The following is a 17,511-nucleotide window of genomic DNA, read 5'->3' as shown; positions in this document are numbered from 1 at the left end:
GTCTTTTTGTGTCAATAGGCTAGCCGGTGCCGGTGTCCTATGCAGATCTCAGATAAGATACTGCAATCCGTCATTACCGACCATTCTACTCGCAAATGTTCAATCCCTGGACAATAAAATGGACAAACTACATGCACAAATTAACTTTCAATGGGATACTGCAAACTGCTGTGTGCTAGATAGATCTACAAACGATACCATCACCCTGACGGCACACTGCCCTCTCCCACCTGGAAAAAGGCACCCATACATGAGGATGCTGTTTGTGGAGCTCTGCATTCAACACTATTGTGCCCGCCAAACACCTCCCTCTGCAATTGGATCCTAGACTTTCTGACGGGCTGACCCGAGGTGGTAAGAATTGGCAACCTCACCTCCTCTACACTGACCCATGGGGCTGCATACTCAGTCCCCTCTTGTACTCCCTGTTCATGCATGACTGCATGGCCACACAAAGCTCCACTATCATCTTCAAATTTGCAGACAGCACTACCATACTGGGTCTCATCTCCAACAATAATTAGACCACATACAGAGAGGAGGTAAGGAACCTGGCTACATGGTGCCAGGAAACAACCTTTCTCTCAATGTCTGTAAGACTAAAGAGATGATCGTGGACTTCAGGAAGCGGGACAGGTGGGATCAAACACCAATACACATCGATGGAGCTGAAGTGGAGAGTCTCCCAATTCAAGTTTCTCGGTGTGTTCATGAAGCATGACTTCACTTGGTCCAAACACGGCAGTGAAAACTGCCCAAAAACAACTATACTTCCTGAGGAGACTCATGAAATTTGGCATATCTGCAAAAACACCAACCTCTACAGGTGCACCATTAAAATAATCCTGTCATGCTGCCTGGTATGGCAGCTGACCTGCTGCAAACCGCAAGTCCCTCCAAAGGGTTGTAAAGTCTCCCATCTCCCCTCCATGCAAGGCATCTACCATACACGAAGCCTGAGGAAAGCACGGAACATCATCAAAAATCACAGCCGCCCAGTCTATGGTCTGTTCACACTGCTGCCATCTGGTAGAAGCTACCGGAGCATCGGAGCCTGCACTTCAAGACTCAAAAACAGTTTTTTCCCTCAGACCATAAGGCTCCTCAACCAGTAACACTGATCCATGATCATACTTATCACACAAACATTCCATTTGCTTTGATGTCCTTTCAGGTACTTTTAATGGGCATTAGAATATGAATTTGCATGTAGCATAAGCATATTCATAAGCATATTAGACTCATATGTATCTATAATTCTCAATGCATACTGTTCATACTCCCCTAGCCTACTCTTTCAAAACTGATGCTAGTTTAAATTTTTTAAGTGGGGAGAACAAGTATTTGGTACACTGCCGATTTTGCAGGTTTTCCTACTTACAAAGCATGTAGAGGTCTGTAATTATTATCATAGGTACATTTCAACTGTGAGAGACAGAATCTAAACATTTTGGATTTTTAAATAATTAATTTGCATTTTATTGCATGACATAAGTATTTGATCACCTACCACGCAGTAAGAATTCCGTCTCTCACAGACCTGTTAGTTTTTCTTTAAGAAGCCCTCCTGTTCTCCACTCATTACCTATATTAACTGCACCTGTTTGAACTTGTTACATGTATAAAAGACACCTGTCCACACACTCAATCAAACAGACTCCAACCTCTCCACAATGGCCAAGACCAAAGAGCTGTGTAAGGACATCAGGGATAAAATTACTACGCCGTCATGGATTAAAATCCTGCAGCGCACGCAAGGCCCCCCTGCTCAAGCCAGCGCATGTCCAGGCCCGTCTGAAGTTTGACCATCTGGATGATCCAGAGGAGGAATGGCAGAAGGTGATTTGGTCTGATGAGTCAAAAATAGAGCTTTTTGGTCTAAACTCCACTTGCCGTGTTTGGAGGAAGAAGAAGGATGAGTAAAACCCCAAGAACACCATCCCAACCGTGAAGCATAGAGGTTGAAACATCATTCTTTGGGGATGCTTTTCTGCAAAGGGGACAGGACGATTGCACTGTATTGAGGGGAGGATGGATGGGGCCATGTATCGCGAGATCTTGGCCAACAACCTCCTTCCCTCAGTAAGAGTATTGAAGATGGGTCGTGGCTGGGTCTTCCAGCTTGACAACGACCCGAAACACACAGCCAGGGCAACTAAGTAGTGGCTCCGTAAGAAGCATCTCAAGGTCCTGGAGTGGCTTAGCCAGTCTCCAGACCTGAACCCAATAGAAAATCTTTATAGGGAGCTGAAAGTCCGTATTGCCCAGCGACAGCCCTGAAACCTGAAGGATCTGGAGATGGCCTGTCTGGAAGAGTGGGCCAAAATCCCTGCTGCAGTGTGTGCACACCTTGTCAAGAACTACAGGAAACGTATGATCTCTGTAATTCCAAACAAAGGTTTCTGTACCAAATATTAAGTTGTGCTTTTTTGATGTATCAAATACTTATTTCCTGCAATAAAATGCAAATGAATTACTTAGAAATCATACAATGTGATTTTCTGGATTTATGTTTTAGATTCTGTCACTCACAGTTGAAGAGTACCTATGATAAATGATAAATTACAGACTTCTACATGCTTTGTAAGTGGGAAAACTTGCAAAATCGACAATATTCAGTACTACTACCTGCTAGTTGCTGCTAGTTTACAGTACTATTTTTATACTGCTGCTATGTACAATGTTATGTATATTGTTGTTTATCCTCTTGATATATTTTTTGCTGTGTGTAAAAAATTTCTTTGTAAATCTCACTACATAGTTGTAGTGTGCTGTGCCACCATTCATAAGCTTATTGCACTCAGTAATCGATAATAATCAATAACTCTACCAATTGCCGTTTGTTCACATTGTTATGTATATTACTGCCATAATTGCCATATCTAAATGTTCAATAATACTACCCAGATTGCTGCTAGTTTTATGTTGTTGCTTTATTTTCTTATTATTTTGCTTACATACTCTTCTTCTTAACTCTCACTACGTAGTTGTCGGGTGCCATGTAACAAGAATTTCATTGTGCAAGATGACGCTTTGTTATTTGGTGCATTTCACAAATAGATCTTCAAACTTGAAACTAGAATCCGACATCTGGCCTATATCTGTAAGGTAGAAAGAAGAATGCTATTATCTACAGTCCCATTTTAACAATGCAAAACAGAAAACACTGTTGACATTAATTTGTCTTGTGGCAAAGTTGGGGCTACATATTAAAGTAATTCCTAAACCCTTCCTCCAATTTGCATATGAATAACCTCACATTAAAGCTGAGAGATTGTACTTTAAGCCCATTTTGGCCTGAATGCAAAGGTTTGGCGCAAACAAAAACATGGCACATTAGCTGGATATAACAATCTCTATTGTAAAGCATGGTAGTGGCAGCATCATGTTATGGGAATGTTTCTCATTGTCAGAGAAGCTTGTCAGGATAGAAGGCAAAATACATGGAGCAATTTACAGAAAAGTCCTACAGGATAACCTTGATGACCTCAGACCTCTGAGAAAGAAAGTGTACCTTTCAGCATGACAATGACCCAAAGCATGAAAAAGTTAATGTCCTTTTGAGGCCCGGTCAGAGCCGAACCTATATTGTAAATGTGTAGCATGACTTGATATTGCTTTCCGTCAACACCGCTAAAGGAACTTGCCAGACCTTGATCAGTTTTGTAAAGAAGAATGGGAACCAAATCAACATATAATATCTCATTAGTATACATAAAATGTCAATGTCACAAGTAAAGAATCTCGAATGGCAACTGCCACAGATGTTACCAACAGTAGTGAATTCACATGCTGTGCATTTTTGAGAACCACTGTCTTAAATGAGGAATATATTGAAATGGAAAACATAACCTTGCATAACCTGCACTCGTTTTAGTAGTGCTACATTATTCTTCTACAGCCACGTAGGTCTACTTAGGACCTTTTAATATTAGTTTACTGATAATGTAATCCCAAAAAAGTGTGAATGCCAGCAGTCAGGTTTTCAAAATGTAACACTATAAGTACAGAGAAATAATGACGACAGAAGTCCCGTTATGCGTTTTGCATGAAACATTTCAATAAATTGGGCTGCCTGTGTAAACAAAGCTACAGACCAATTCAGGATTGTGTTGATTGTGCTCAATAGGTCACAATGTCAATAGGCAAAGTAAAAAGGATTGTGTCTTCTTGAGAGATAAAACAATATTCTACCACATTTATTCCTTGAATACATAGCTCACAATGTGAGTCAGTGAGATACATCAGTGAGACAAATTCAGAATACCTACTAGACATAAAGCCTGTATCTGCATGAATTTCAGTAAGTAAAGCTATGCAAACCTATTTTCACTGTAGTCAAAATGCACACGGGATGGATGGTGAATAAGATGATATGTGTGAATTTGGTTTGCCATAAATAAAGTGTGACTCGAATTCTGACACTACTCAACACTTCCACAGGAGTGCAGGACAGGTGTGATGAGAACGCTGGCATGGAGGTGATAATTGTGACTGTTTTAAACTTTAACTCCTATACTGTCACACTGTGATGGAAGTGCTAATTGGAGACAGCTCCTGTTTTGGTTGGGCGACTAAACTCGGGGTGGGAGAAAAAAGAGGTAGAGGACCAGTGCCAACAGACACAAGAGAAACACAGATCAAGAGACATAGAGACAGAGAAAGAGAAAGATAGAGAAAAAACTGATTGAGGAAGAGAAACAGATACATGGGGATTGAGACAGAGAGACACACTGAAAGAGTGAGAGATGGAAAGAAAGAAACAGAGAGTGAAAGTTTCTATAGAGGAAAACATACTGAGGGACTGCACTGCAGTGCACTATGGGACTGTCATTTGTATCAGGGCTGTGACACCTTCTATAACTCAGAGACCACATGGCCACTGACGAATCCTGCCTTGAGTGAGAGACACATGGTCATATTCACCTCCCACTGAGTTAGGGACTGGGATTCTTTTACACATTATTTATTACTGGGTCCCAGTTCACCAACTCTATCCAGTTCACCTTCCTCTCCCTTTCTCTCCCACTTTCTCTCTTTTTCCCTTCCATTCATCTCTATCTCTCTGTGCAGTAATACAGATGTACATACAGTAGCCTCTCTGCTGAAGCTGTATCTCAGAGAGCTACCAGAACCGGTCATCCCGTTCTCCAAGTTTGATGAGTTCCTCTCCTGCACCAAGTTCCTCAGCAAAGACGAGGAATCTGTAAGTACCTCCTGTGGCGAAGACTGTGACGTGGCAAGTACTATAGCCTAGCAGTCAGGGCAGTAAAGTTAAAAAGCAAGACACTTAACAATACATCTACAGCAGGTTGGTAGAGGAGGTAAGAAGAGGATGGGAACATAATGTGCGCTCCACTAATATTGGCGCCCTTTGTAAATATGAGCAAAACTATTACTATATTGTTTATCCTCTTGATCTTTCATTCAAAATATAGAAAAAAATTTAAAACAAAGGAAAAATTTATTGATATTTTAAAGAAATATATCTCTCAAATATGCAGTATATGTGCCATAAGTATTGGCACCTCTTCATTTAATATTTTTGCAACCGAGATATGTTTTGAGTCTCCTAAAATGCTTAATGAGGTTGGAGAACACATGGCAAGGGATCTGAGACCATTCCTCCATACGCAGTCGTTCCAGATTCAGCTTCAGCTCATCTCACAGGTTTTCTACAGGGTTTAGGTCAGGGGACTGGGATGGCCATGGCAAAACCTTCATTCTGCAGTCAGTGAACCATTTTTGTGTTGATTTTGAGATGTGCTTTGGATCATTTTCCTACTGGAAGATCCAACCACAGCCCAGTTAAAGCTTTCTGGCAGATATTTATTTAATATCTGCTGGTACTTGATGGAGTCAACGTATCCTAGTAATTTGTTGAGGGACTTCAGAAGAATATCAGCAATCCGCAACCATACTTCCCAGTAGGGATGAGGTACCTTTCTGCATGGCTCTTTGTCCACATCAAACCCACCTCACGTCTCATCTAACCATTGAAACAGGTCCCATTTGCCCAGTTTGGCAAACTGAGTTTTTGTTTTAAACAAAAGTATTTGTTTATGGCAACCCTTCCAAACAACTCGTAGGTGGCATCTGATTGTAGGATTGAAAACATTCTGTCCCCAAGACCCAATAAACATCTGCAATTATGCAGCTGTGATTCTTTGGCCTCTCGAACCATCCGCCTCACAGTACGTGGGGTCAATATTGACACGTCCTTTTCCAGGCTGATTGTTGACACCTCCAGTTGCTTTAAACTTCTTTATTATTGCCCTGATAGGCTCAAAGGTTGAAAATGGCCATTTCCACTGTGTGCCACCTCATATTTATACCCCTATGATACAGGAAGTCATGGCTTACAACTTATGTGTTCCTAATCCCTCAGGTGATTACTACTTACAAACATAATATATGAATGGCAATATAATAATTTTGGCACTTTTTGGAGATAAAGATCTATTTTAGATACATTTGTTGTCTATAATTTTACACCAATTATCAGATTTTTGGGAATATTTTGAATGAAAAATCAAGAGAATGAACAGCAAAAAAAAAATGTACAGCTCGTTTTTCTCATGTTTAACAATGATGCCAATATTTGTGCAGGGCGATGTAACAATGGTGGGTGTGAATGGCTACATCACTCTGGTAAAGTGTCTGATAAATTACTGAAATGTAAATATAATGCTTCTGAAATGGCATCTTATTCCAAATATATTGTAATTCTACATTTTGGACCAGGATTACTTGTAAGATTCAGTAAATGAGTAACTGTCAATGCATAGAACCTCGTTTAGTATATTTAAGTAGGCCAATTTGTTATGGTAAGTTTAATTGGGCTTGCATAATATCTAATCCATCTCAACATTTTCAGCTCTTTTCTTAAATCTTTAAGGTGGTTTCTCTGCTCAGTCATCTGTACCCTACCCCGCTGTTCCATGCTAATAGTATGCTTACATTGTTCTCTCGCCTGTGTTTCAACCAATTGGATTTTATCTTCTCTCACCCAACAAGGCTTGCTGTCTCACAGGTTATCCAACCAGCTCCACTCAGTCACTTTCCAGACTCATTTCCTGTCATCTTTCATTCTGCACAGTGTGTGTGTGTGTGTGTGTGTGTGTGCGTGCTTATCTGTTTGTGAATCTGCCTCCAGCGTAATTCATACTTCACCTGCCTCACCTCAGAAAACATTACTGTCCCCAGTCTGCCAGCCAAGTTAGAGGTATCTAATCATTTTACAGAAGACACAAAGTTCTAAGCATGGCCAGCAAATTTTATTGAAAAAGCAGCAGCATTTTGTTACAATTTCTCATATCCTTACAGTACCATGCATTTATTGCATTTGTATTGAATTGTTTTAAAGATAAGAACTAAAGAAGTTCATTTTATTTATCCATTGATTCTTAAAGGTTATAAATTATAAATGAGCTAAGTTTAATTGTTGTATCCAGTAAGAACCTAAAATATTAGTGTAAAATATCTATACTCCAATGTTGTAAACAAAGTACATGAATGAACCCTCTAGGCCTCAAAACATTGTTTAACCTATTATGTTGCATCCATAGCACCGTCAATGAGTGTCAGAGAGTAAAAAAATGTCCAGCTCATCTTCTGTCGGTTTTTACAGAAACGGACGGGGAAACTCGTTGTTATTGTTTCAACTGCTGATTCCTGTAGTATTGATTATGATTATACCTGAGCAGATTATGGAGATAGGAGTATGTTGACCAATCAATATTGTATATACTGCTGTATTTGAAAGGATACATTTAAGATAAATTATTCAGATACGTTGAATTAGATTATTGTGCAACTGTGTGTTATGACTGCATTTATCCATGGCTAGAAAAAACAAAGCTTTAATTAATGTTTTCTGATACATTTGGTAGCATTTAATCAATTAATGTGAAGCATTTAGCAAATATTCAGTAGAAATATCATGTTATAAACTTATTTTAAAATTCTGTGGGGATGCCAAACTAATAATATTATGTAATCCCTATTTAATCACTTGAAGTGGTGTTTTAGACTGATGAATGAACAATTTGTTTGTTTGTTTTCTCTGTCCAGGGAATGAAGGAATTGAAAAGAAAAGTGGAATGCCTACCTCAAGTCAACTATAATCTGCTGCAATACATATGCAGGTGCAGTACTGTTAATTACTGTGTACATTACTTTTTTACTGTATTATTCTGTATTAGCCCAGCAATGTCTCCTGTGTTGTGATGTTTTTCAATAGCTTTTGTTCAAGAACTAATATTAAAAAGCTCTCCTGGTTAATCCTGGTCTCCTCTTCCAGATTTTTAGATGAAGTCCAGTCCTATTCAGGTGTGAACAAGATGAGTGTCCAGAACTTGGCCACAGTGTTTGGTCCAAATATTCTGCGGCCAAAGATTGAAGACCCTGTAGCAATCATGGAAGGTAAATCTCTGCTGGGTCGTAATATTTAAATGTCAGAGTTTCTGTTATCTCATGTATTTCTTTTTTTTTATATTGTGGGTGTAATGTATAATGTTTGAATATAGTATGACTGGATGTGTCTGCAGGTACTGTGCTGGTGCAGCAGCTGATGTCAGTCCTGATTGGTCGCCACGACATCCTGTTCTCCGGAGACGAGGGCAGTCCCACCACACTTGAGCTGGTCAACAACAACAACAACGAGGTGTGCATGTCTTTGGCTGCAATCCACTAGGAATTAAAAACTCCTCAGTTCTGGGCTCAATTCCATTTTGGTTTAGTCAGTTCAGGAAGTACATTGAAATTGAAATTCCAAAAGTTTTATGATTTGATTTGATCAAACGAAATATCTTCATTTGTCTACTTTCCTAAACGAAGGCATATAAGATTTGAGAAAAACTAAATGACACTTTTTTATGATACAATACTTAGCAGGAGATTTTATGATTTCATAGGTGCTGGGGAGGCCAATTCAGACAGCTGCAGGCCAGCAGCTGCAGAACTCCTCAGAACAGAACAACAACACCCAGAATACAGCAAGGGTCAGAAAATGTTCCTGGGAAAACCCTGAGTTGCCCCACCACCAGCAGCCGATACCATTAGATAACAGCGGCTCTGGTTCTCCACGTGCAGCCAGCCCCAAAAATGGCCACATGACCGGGCGGTTTGACTTGTCCCGCAGCCCACCCTTAATGGTTAAGAAGAACCCTGCATTCTCCAAAGGCGGTGGCATCGTCACCAATGGTTCATTTAGTTCCTCATCCACTGGCGATTCAGCCCACCAGGAGAAGAGCCAGACTCTACCCGGCAACACCGGTAATAAAGGCCTGTGAATGTCCTGTGAGGTGCTTATTTCCACTGTCGTGTCTTTCCCAGTACCCCAACACACAAAACAAAGGATTTCATTAGGGTCAAGTATTTATTATATTTCTAAAAGCAAATGTATTATATTCTTTTTACAAGGTTTTACAATATTCTTTTTCATAGACCAGAGCACACTATATTTTTCTGTCTCTCTACGGCCACTTGCCAAAAACAAGCACATCTATCAGTATTTCTTGCAACTGTATTGACCCAAGCAGTTATACAATGCCAATTTTGTATATCTGCCAAAGGAAATTCCTAGCTCACAGCAAAAAAAATAACTACTAAAGGTTAGTAGAACACTAAATCCATTTCAGCTGTCTATATGGAAGAATCTGTTTTGGTGAAACTATTTGGGGTTCATGTTAGAAAAGGTTAAAATGATAACCAAATAAATGGTGAATCTCCTGTGTCGCCTATTAATTGCTGTACATTTTGAATTGAATTAGGCTTCAATGTAAGATGCGATTTCTTTATTTTGTAAAAGATGTTGGTCAGAAATGTAAAATCATTGTTTTTTTATTATTAGGGGACAGCAGCAGCCTCCAGGCCCGACGCACTGGAACGCTGAAGGGTTCGGGCACCAAAATGGGCACCAATGGGGTCTCAAATGGGGGAGTCCGCTTGGGCGTCTCCAGCACCGACGTGGTGAACGGTACCCTGAACGGGCGCAACGGCCTGTGGTTGCCAAACGGTTACCAGGTCACCTTACGAGACAGCAAATCGAGGAACTGTGGGGAACAGACGATGGCCCAGAACCGGCTGTCCACCTACGACAACGTCCAACAGCAACAACAACAGCAGCAGTTACAGAATCAACAACACCAGTGTCTCAATTCCAGCTGTGAGGACAAGCAAAGCGTGGACAGTGCCACATGGTCCACCTCCTCCTGTGAGATCTCCCTACCAGACAACTCCACATCCTGCCGCTCGTCCACCACCACCTGCCCAGAACAGGACTTCTACGGTGGGTTATGTCACTATGAGGACCCCCTGGTGCTGCTGGATTGTTCCGGTGGGCTGTCTTCACTCGATGAGCAGCCCCAGCCAGGGGGGGACGTCAAGGGTAAAGGGGAGCAGAGGAACGGAGGTGGAGGAAGGGGTAGCAGGGCCACCAGTAGCAGCGATAATAGTGAGATGTTCGCCATCAGTAACGGACATAGTAGTCACAGTGCTCTACACAGCCTGGTGGCTAGTCTCAAACAGGAAATGCAGAAGCAGAAGACTGAGTACGAGGCCAGGATAAAGAGGTAGAGTGCCCCCTACTGTTGTCTTCAAGTATTGAAATGCTGGATTGTTTTTGTCAGTATACAAATCAATGTGTTTTATTGAATAACTGTGTCCTCCTTTTAAACTCTGCTGGCTCAGGTTCAAACTAACCTATTCAATCACCAGAGAAATACTAATAAAACATTTTTATAGTAAAATGTTTTAATTGTCAGGGCCTTTTATGCTTTCTTGCAAGGACTGGCATTGCACCTGGCCTGGCATTGCACCTTCTGCATGTATGTTACCCAACAATAACGCACCTACTAGTATTTCTCCAATTATATAGACGTTATACTGAAGTTATACTGTAGTGCCTTGAAAAGTATTCAAAACCCAGACTAATTGTCATTGCTGAATAACAAATGGTACGTTGAAATATGGTTATTTTTTATATTTTATTTTAAAACACATTCAAATGTCAAAATCATTTATTGTATAGTGACATTGGTTTAATGTTGGGAAATATTAATATGATGCCTATGTAAGTATTCATTCACAGATGAATGAAATTGGCCTACTGTAACGAAGACACAGTAACCTTACCATTGTACTTCAACTGTGAAACATTAAAGTTGCTCTCACTGTATTACTGTATTAAGACATTGGTCAGGTTGTAAATCTGACAGAAAATGATAACCAAATTACGATGTAATGCAAATGTCAGATAAGACCATTTTGTGGTCTCATTTGAACACAAAATGTTTTTGTGGTCAGATAAGACCAAGATAGAACATTTTGACCAAAATTCAAAGCACTACATGATGTACTGTGGTGGCAACCTCTTGCTGTGGGGATGCGTCTGATCTGCAAGGACATGGCATTTTGTTAAAATTAAAGGAAAAATGTATGAAGCAAAATTCAGGGAAATACTACAAGAGAACCTGCTCTAAAGACAATTGTCCACTAAGACAATTTCAGCAGGGCAATGATCCAAACCACAATAACAAAGCATCAAGACCTTCTTTCACAAAGATATTTCAGGTACTCAGATATTCTCTACTCTCTGTGTCTAGTCTGTTGTGAACCCATCGTGCAGAATAGTTGGAAAACATACAGTTGTGCTCATAAGTTTGCATACCCTGACAAAAATTGTGAAATCTTGGCATTGATTTTGAAAATATGACTGATCATGCAAAAAAAATGTATTTTATTTAAGGATAGTAATCATATGAAGCCATTTATTATCACATAATTGTTTGGCTCCTTTTTAAATCATAATGATAACAGTAATCACCCAAATGGCCCTGATCAAAAGTTACATACCCTTGAATGTTTGGCCTGGTTACAGACACACAGGTGAATTTCCCACACCTGTGGCTTTTTAAATTGCAATTAGTGTATAAATAGTCAATGAGTTTGTTAGATCTCACGTGGATGCACTGAGCAGGCTAGATACTGAGCCATGTGGAGCAGAAAAGAACTGTCAAAAGACCTGCGTAACAAGGTAATAGAACTTAATAAAGATGGAAAAGGATATAAAAAGATATCCAAAGCCTTGCAAAAGCCAGTCAGTACTGTTCAATCACTTATTAAGAAGTGGAACATTTAGGGATCTCTTGATACCAAGCCAAGGTCAGATAGACCAAGAAAGATTTCAGACAAAACTGCCAGAAGAATTGTTCGGGATACCCACAGGTAACCTCAGGAGAAATACAGGCTGCTCTGGAAAAAGATTGTTGTTTCAGGGAGCACGATACGACGATACTTGAGCTGCATGGTCGAGTTGCCAGAAAGAAGCCTTTACTGCGCCAGTGCCACAAAAAAGCCTGGTTACAATATGCCCGACAACACCTCATAGCTTCTGGCACACTGTTTTTAGTGACGAGACCAAAAAAGAGCTTTATGGTCACAACCATAAGAGCTATGTTTCGAGAGGGGTCAACGAGGCCTATAGCGAAATTGGATCTTCCATTCCCATCTTTAACTTGAAGTTGCAGATAAAGATGGATACCTGCCACATAGAGCTCACACATCCCTACCTCTAACCTTCAGTGTAAGCATAATTAGTAATTATTCTCTCATTTTACTACTCTTCACTCCACAGTTTGGAGCACTGTAACCAGGAGCTGGAGACAGAGATGGGGAATCTCCACGAGGAGCTGGACCAGGAGAGGAAGAAGTACACCATGGTGGAGATCAAGCTGCGTAATGCAGAGCGGGCCAAGGATGATGCAGAAAAGAGGAACGAGATGCTTCAGAAAGAGATGGAGCAGTTCTTCTCCACATTCGGAGATCTGACCACCGACCCACGCAGGCCAGACCGAGCCAACACCATTTGGATCCAGTGAGGGGATGGGAGAGTGAGCTGTTCCTCCTGAAACTTTTGAAAGGGGAATGGGAAAATGTACAGAGGACTTTAAGAGACTCATTGGGAAGGACAGTGCAATCAGAATCCAGTAAGTGTGTGACTAATGATTGGGTTTCAAAATCTGAATCTGCAGAGCTTGGAGACAGACTGTAGCACTCGGATGTAGTGAGGGTTGAGACAGACTGTACCACTCGGATGTAGTGAGGGTTGAGACAGACTGTACCACTCGGATGTAGTGAGGGGTGAGACAGACTGTACCACCCAGATGTAGTGATGGGTAAGACAGACTGTAGCACCACAGTGTAGTAATGGGTAAAACAGACTGTGAGAGATGTAAGAGAATGTACATTTTGAGAAACAATACCCTGCCCATTGGGCCCAGTGAGGGAATACCTATTAGACTGTAACACCGGCTTCTAGTAAGAGGGGTAGAAGAGAATGTATGCCATTTTTAATGAGACAATAGCATTTTAATGAAATAATTTATGGGTAGACTGAATGGATTAAATGTGAAGTTGGACAGGGGGCTGATTGTCTGCCTGATAGACGATTCTCAGCCTGATGTTTGTAGTATAAATTCACTGACATGAACTGAAAGAAAACCTTTTTCCTCATATACCTTACTTTCAACCAAATATGTAATCAAGCCCTTGTTACTGCATTGCCCTTTATCTGCCTCGCGTGTGTTCCCTCCTGTTTGTTCTAACATGGCAACTTCCAATCAGTCAGTGAAATTCCAATGAGCGTTTGGAGTTGGTAAAAGCACAAACAGATCTGGGACAAGGCTAGAATTTGCCTGTGTATATAATGGGAAAACAATGCAGAAGTAAAATATTATAATGTATGTAAAAACAAAATCACTAAAATATTTTATCTGATATTTAAACAACAGAACTATCTTTATGTGATGTTTCAATTTTAATTCAAGGCTCTTCCTTGCGCTTACATTTTATTTGAATTTTCTGTGTTATGGTACTGAATTAATTTGTTTGCTGATTTTTTGTCTCAAATTGAAAAGTTGACTTTCGCTTCTGTGCCATTTTACCATGACTATGACCAAAACAGGAGAGGCAGAAGTGAACTGAAATGTAAATATTTTATCAAAAATGATAGAGACCTTGCTTCATTTGTCTGTACTGTGGCTTTAAGTATTTTCAGACATGAATGTTCTGGATAATAAATAATGAAGAATGTGTTGTAGGTTGTTTTGAACCTAAATACATGTCTGCCAAGGTAAGGGATGATACAACTTTGCGATCATCTTTTAAATATGTATTATAAAGTGAAACATTTCTTGTTCTTTAAAACTCGGTCCTAGTCTGAATCAATCTAATGAAAAACACTAGTTATGATGATTCTGTGAGGGTTTATTCGTACTGAAAGTAGAAGGGTTACTGTACTTATACTAGAGTTCTTGTGAAGCATCACACATTGGAGTTTTACTTAAACATGTTTAGGAGGCAAATCAGCCATAAATGTAGAGCAAAATTTGATTGAATGACCATTAGTGAAACTTGCATTTCTAAAGGGCTGAATGCTCTGAGAAGACAGTTGACCAGGGATAGTTCTTGTCCATACAATAAACCCTTATCTTAACCACTGCCATTTACCCAATTTTATAGATACGTTTTGTCAGGAAGCATAGACAACTGGACCACGCTAGGCCTTCACTGTTTTCAATGCAAACTTTAATTGAGTAACTTTAGAGTTACGAGATAAGCTACGCACTCTCCGTTATGTCGACCAATCACATTGTCTGCCATCAGAGCAGATTTGTCTCCAATACATGTTTGAGGAAGTAAAACTCCCAGCTCCTAAATGCAGGCACTGTCAAAAAGTGTGCAGAACAGGGATTTTCTAGGCTGGAACATTACCGTTTGTAGTGGTACTTACTGCCGATGCCGAGCCCTGGACCAGGTGGTTCATTATGTTGGATTAGAATGGCACTCTGTTGTGACTCGTATAAAATAGTATTTCTCTGTGCTGGTACTCAGATCCACTCATCAAAATCTCCTGGTGTTGATATTTACATACAGAGTGCTAAACAACCAAGAAATAAAAGGAGTCTCCCATAGTAACTTTGTCATTTCGAATGGAGGATTTGGCGATTGTGCGAGGGTGTTGTAAACTAGTTACTGTGAAAGAAATTAATTTGCTTGTTAATGAGTCTACTGGACTGTGATTTCACAACTAGGTTGGTGTTAGTTGACCGTGTGATAATATCCCAATTTCAGTGAAAAAAAGTATGTATACATTGGGAAAGTTGACTTCACTGACTCAGCTTATAAAGGGACTGTATTCAGATTGTTATACAGTACAGCTGATTTTTGACTTGTGCTCATTGTGGGTGCTGGACACTTGTTTTTATGTCTGACTTAGTAACAGTGTAAAGAACTTGGTGCTGCCTACCTACTGCTGTCTCTTAATTTTCAACTGAAGGACCCCATATACAGTTCCCTCTGTAAGTATTAGGACAGGGAATTATTGTTTCTTCTTTTTGCTCTATATTCATAAAGCTTAGATCTCAAATTGAACAATTAATATGAGGTTAAAATATAGATTAAAACCATTTATTTAACTGTACCTGTGTACGTATTGGTTTCAGCATTAAGAAATTACACTTAGGATGCCTGTTTCAGGACAACAAATGTATAAGGACACTTGCCTTTACAGTTGTTACTTGTTCCATCATTATTTCAGGCATAAGAGAGCTGCCAATGTGAAGTTTTGATTGCTTTTGCCTTTGACCCATTATAAGGCTGAAAAAATGGCAAACTAATATTCTGTAAAATAGCCAAGTCCCTTACCGCCACTGAGGAGTAATGCCGACTCAAACATTCTTATAAATATGCTGTATTTAATGCAATTGGAATAGTAACAATTTGGTTGTGTTTATGATCGTCTCAGGTGTCATTAGAATATGGGGCTGAAATATAATTGGACAATTTAACACAACCATAAATAAAATCTTAATTGTTAATACTTTGTCGAGAATCCTTTGCAGGCAATGACTGCTTGAAGTCTGGAACGAATGGACATCAAACGATTGAGTTTGAGTTTCATCCTTTGTGATGCTTTTCCAGCCCTTTACTGCAGCTGTCTTCAGTGGTTGTTTGTTTGTGGGTCTTTCTGCTTTAAGTTCAGTCTTCAGCAAGTGAAATGCATGCTCAATCGGGTTGAGATCAGGTGATTGACTTGACCATTGCAGAAGATTCCATCTCTTTGCCTTAAAAACTTCTGGGTTTCTTTCGCAGTATGTTTTGGGTCATTATCCATCTGTAAAGTGAAGCGCCATCCAATCAACTTTGCTGAATATAGACAATATATCCCTACTCACTTCAGAATTCATCCGGCTGCTTCTGTCACATCATCAATAAACACTAGTGACCCAGTGTCATTGGAAGCCATGCCTGCCCATGTCATCACACTGCCTCCACCGTGTTTTACAGATGATGTGGTATTTTTCGGATCATGAGCCGTTCTAAGCCTTCTCCATGCAAAAGGTAAACAAACAAAAGGTAATTACAAACATCCTGTAGTATGCTATTCCAAGTGTGTAATTACATATGATTTTTGTTTTAGTAATTACACAATGTCATATTACACCTGTAAAAAAAACTTCTTGGAATTACACTTCTGCAGTCAGCTATGTTGCACCGTATGAAAAGCTACAACGAAGATGTTGTCTCTGTAGTCAATCCTAACGGTAGCTGTACTCCTACATCTACAGTAGATGCTGACCCTCAAACATAGACTAATATTCAAATTTCAGAGGTATGCGTAATTCTGCTCAGAGATTGCATAGATATGTAAAACATATTACACATCTCACCTGAAATTTGAGGTCTAAGAAATAGGGTCAGTAATCAGTTGTGTCTTTAACTGACAAACACTACAGGCTAAATTACAATGCTTATTGTCTGACTACAATGTTTTCTTCGAAAAATCAAATGTTATGTATGAACAACGTAATAATTTTTTATTAACTGTCTGGTGGAAATGTTGTTTCTTTTGTAACTAAACTATGCAAAATAATTGTAATTTATTGTTTTGCGGTATTCAGTAGTTTTTTCAAGTGAAACTACATTGAAGGTCATTGAGAACCACTTATACCTCATGCAACGACTAGGGGGCACTAGCGAGCAGAGGACCATTATGTTTGGGGAGCAGGTCAGGCGATCTTTAATCTTGCGGAGAAACCACAACAGATCAGCAAAATTGTTGTGTCATTTTAAACCTGTTTTACAGGTTTGTGAAGTGACAAACACAAATTCTTCATAATCAAGATTGATATAAACATTTTAGTAGTTGACAACTGTCTTTTGGCAGGTAGTGAATTATGATTTATATAACTTTTAGTTAGTTTGGGTGCGCTAGCCTGTCCGAGAAGCTAGCAATGCTAACGTATTGAACTTTAAAAGCAAGGAAAGGTTACGTGCACCAGTTATGTATTTTTCCTTTTACATTCCATTCATAGATGTTTTGAGAATGTTTGTATTGTAATTAGGATATTGTAATATTCTTTTAGTAGGATTTAAGTTTTTCTACCTTTAAGCAGTTATTGAAATGCAGTTAAATGTAAGGCCTCCAGATAGTGTTTCATTGTCTAA

The 17,511-nt window shown here is 39.6% G+C and overlaps 1 protein-coding gene across 5 annotated transcripts in view; it reads left to right on the top strand.

The window, feature by feature from the left end:
• Positions 1 to 14,098, top strand: part of arhgap24 (Rho GTPase activating protein 24) — a 233,485-nt gene extending 219,387 nt beyond the window's left edge. For 4 of the 5 annotated variants that reach the window (XM_034296914.1, XM_034296918.1, XM_034296916.1 and 1 more), the window contains 8 exons: positions 5,074 to 5,206; positions 7,157 to 7,225; positions 8,074 to 8,147; positions 8,303 to 8,424; positions 8,550 to 8,665; positions 8,916 to 9,276; positions 9,854 to 10,574; positions 12,638 to 14,098. In XM_034296914.1, coding sequence (XP_034152805.1) covers positions 5,074 to 5,206; positions 7,157 to 7,225; positions 8,074 to 8,147; positions 8,303 to 8,424; positions 8,550 to 8,665; positions 8,916 to 9,276; positions 9,854 to 10,574; positions 12,638 to 12,881 — 1,840 coding nt within the window. In that variant the 3' untranslated portion in view covers positions 12,882 to 14,098. The remainder of the gene's footprint in view (positions 1 to 5,073; positions 5,207 to 7,156; positions 7,226 to 8,073; positions 8,148 to 8,302; positions 8,425 to 8,549; positions 8,666 to 8,915; positions 9,277 to 9,853; positions 10,575 to 12,637) is intronic. The other variant, XM_034296915.1, reaches the window with a different exon arrangement.
• Positions 14,099 to 17,511: the final 3,413 nt, after the last annotated feature.

Source organism: Esox lucius, chromosome 14 (genome assembly GCF_011004845.1).
Source record: "Esox lucius isolate fEsoLuc1 chromosome 14, fEsoLuc1.pri, whole genome shotgun sequence".
Lineage (NCBI taxonomy): Eukaryota > Metazoa > Chordata > Actinopteri > Esociformes > Esocidae > Esox > Esox lucius.
This window is presented reverse-complemented; position numbering and strand designations above follow the sequence as displayed.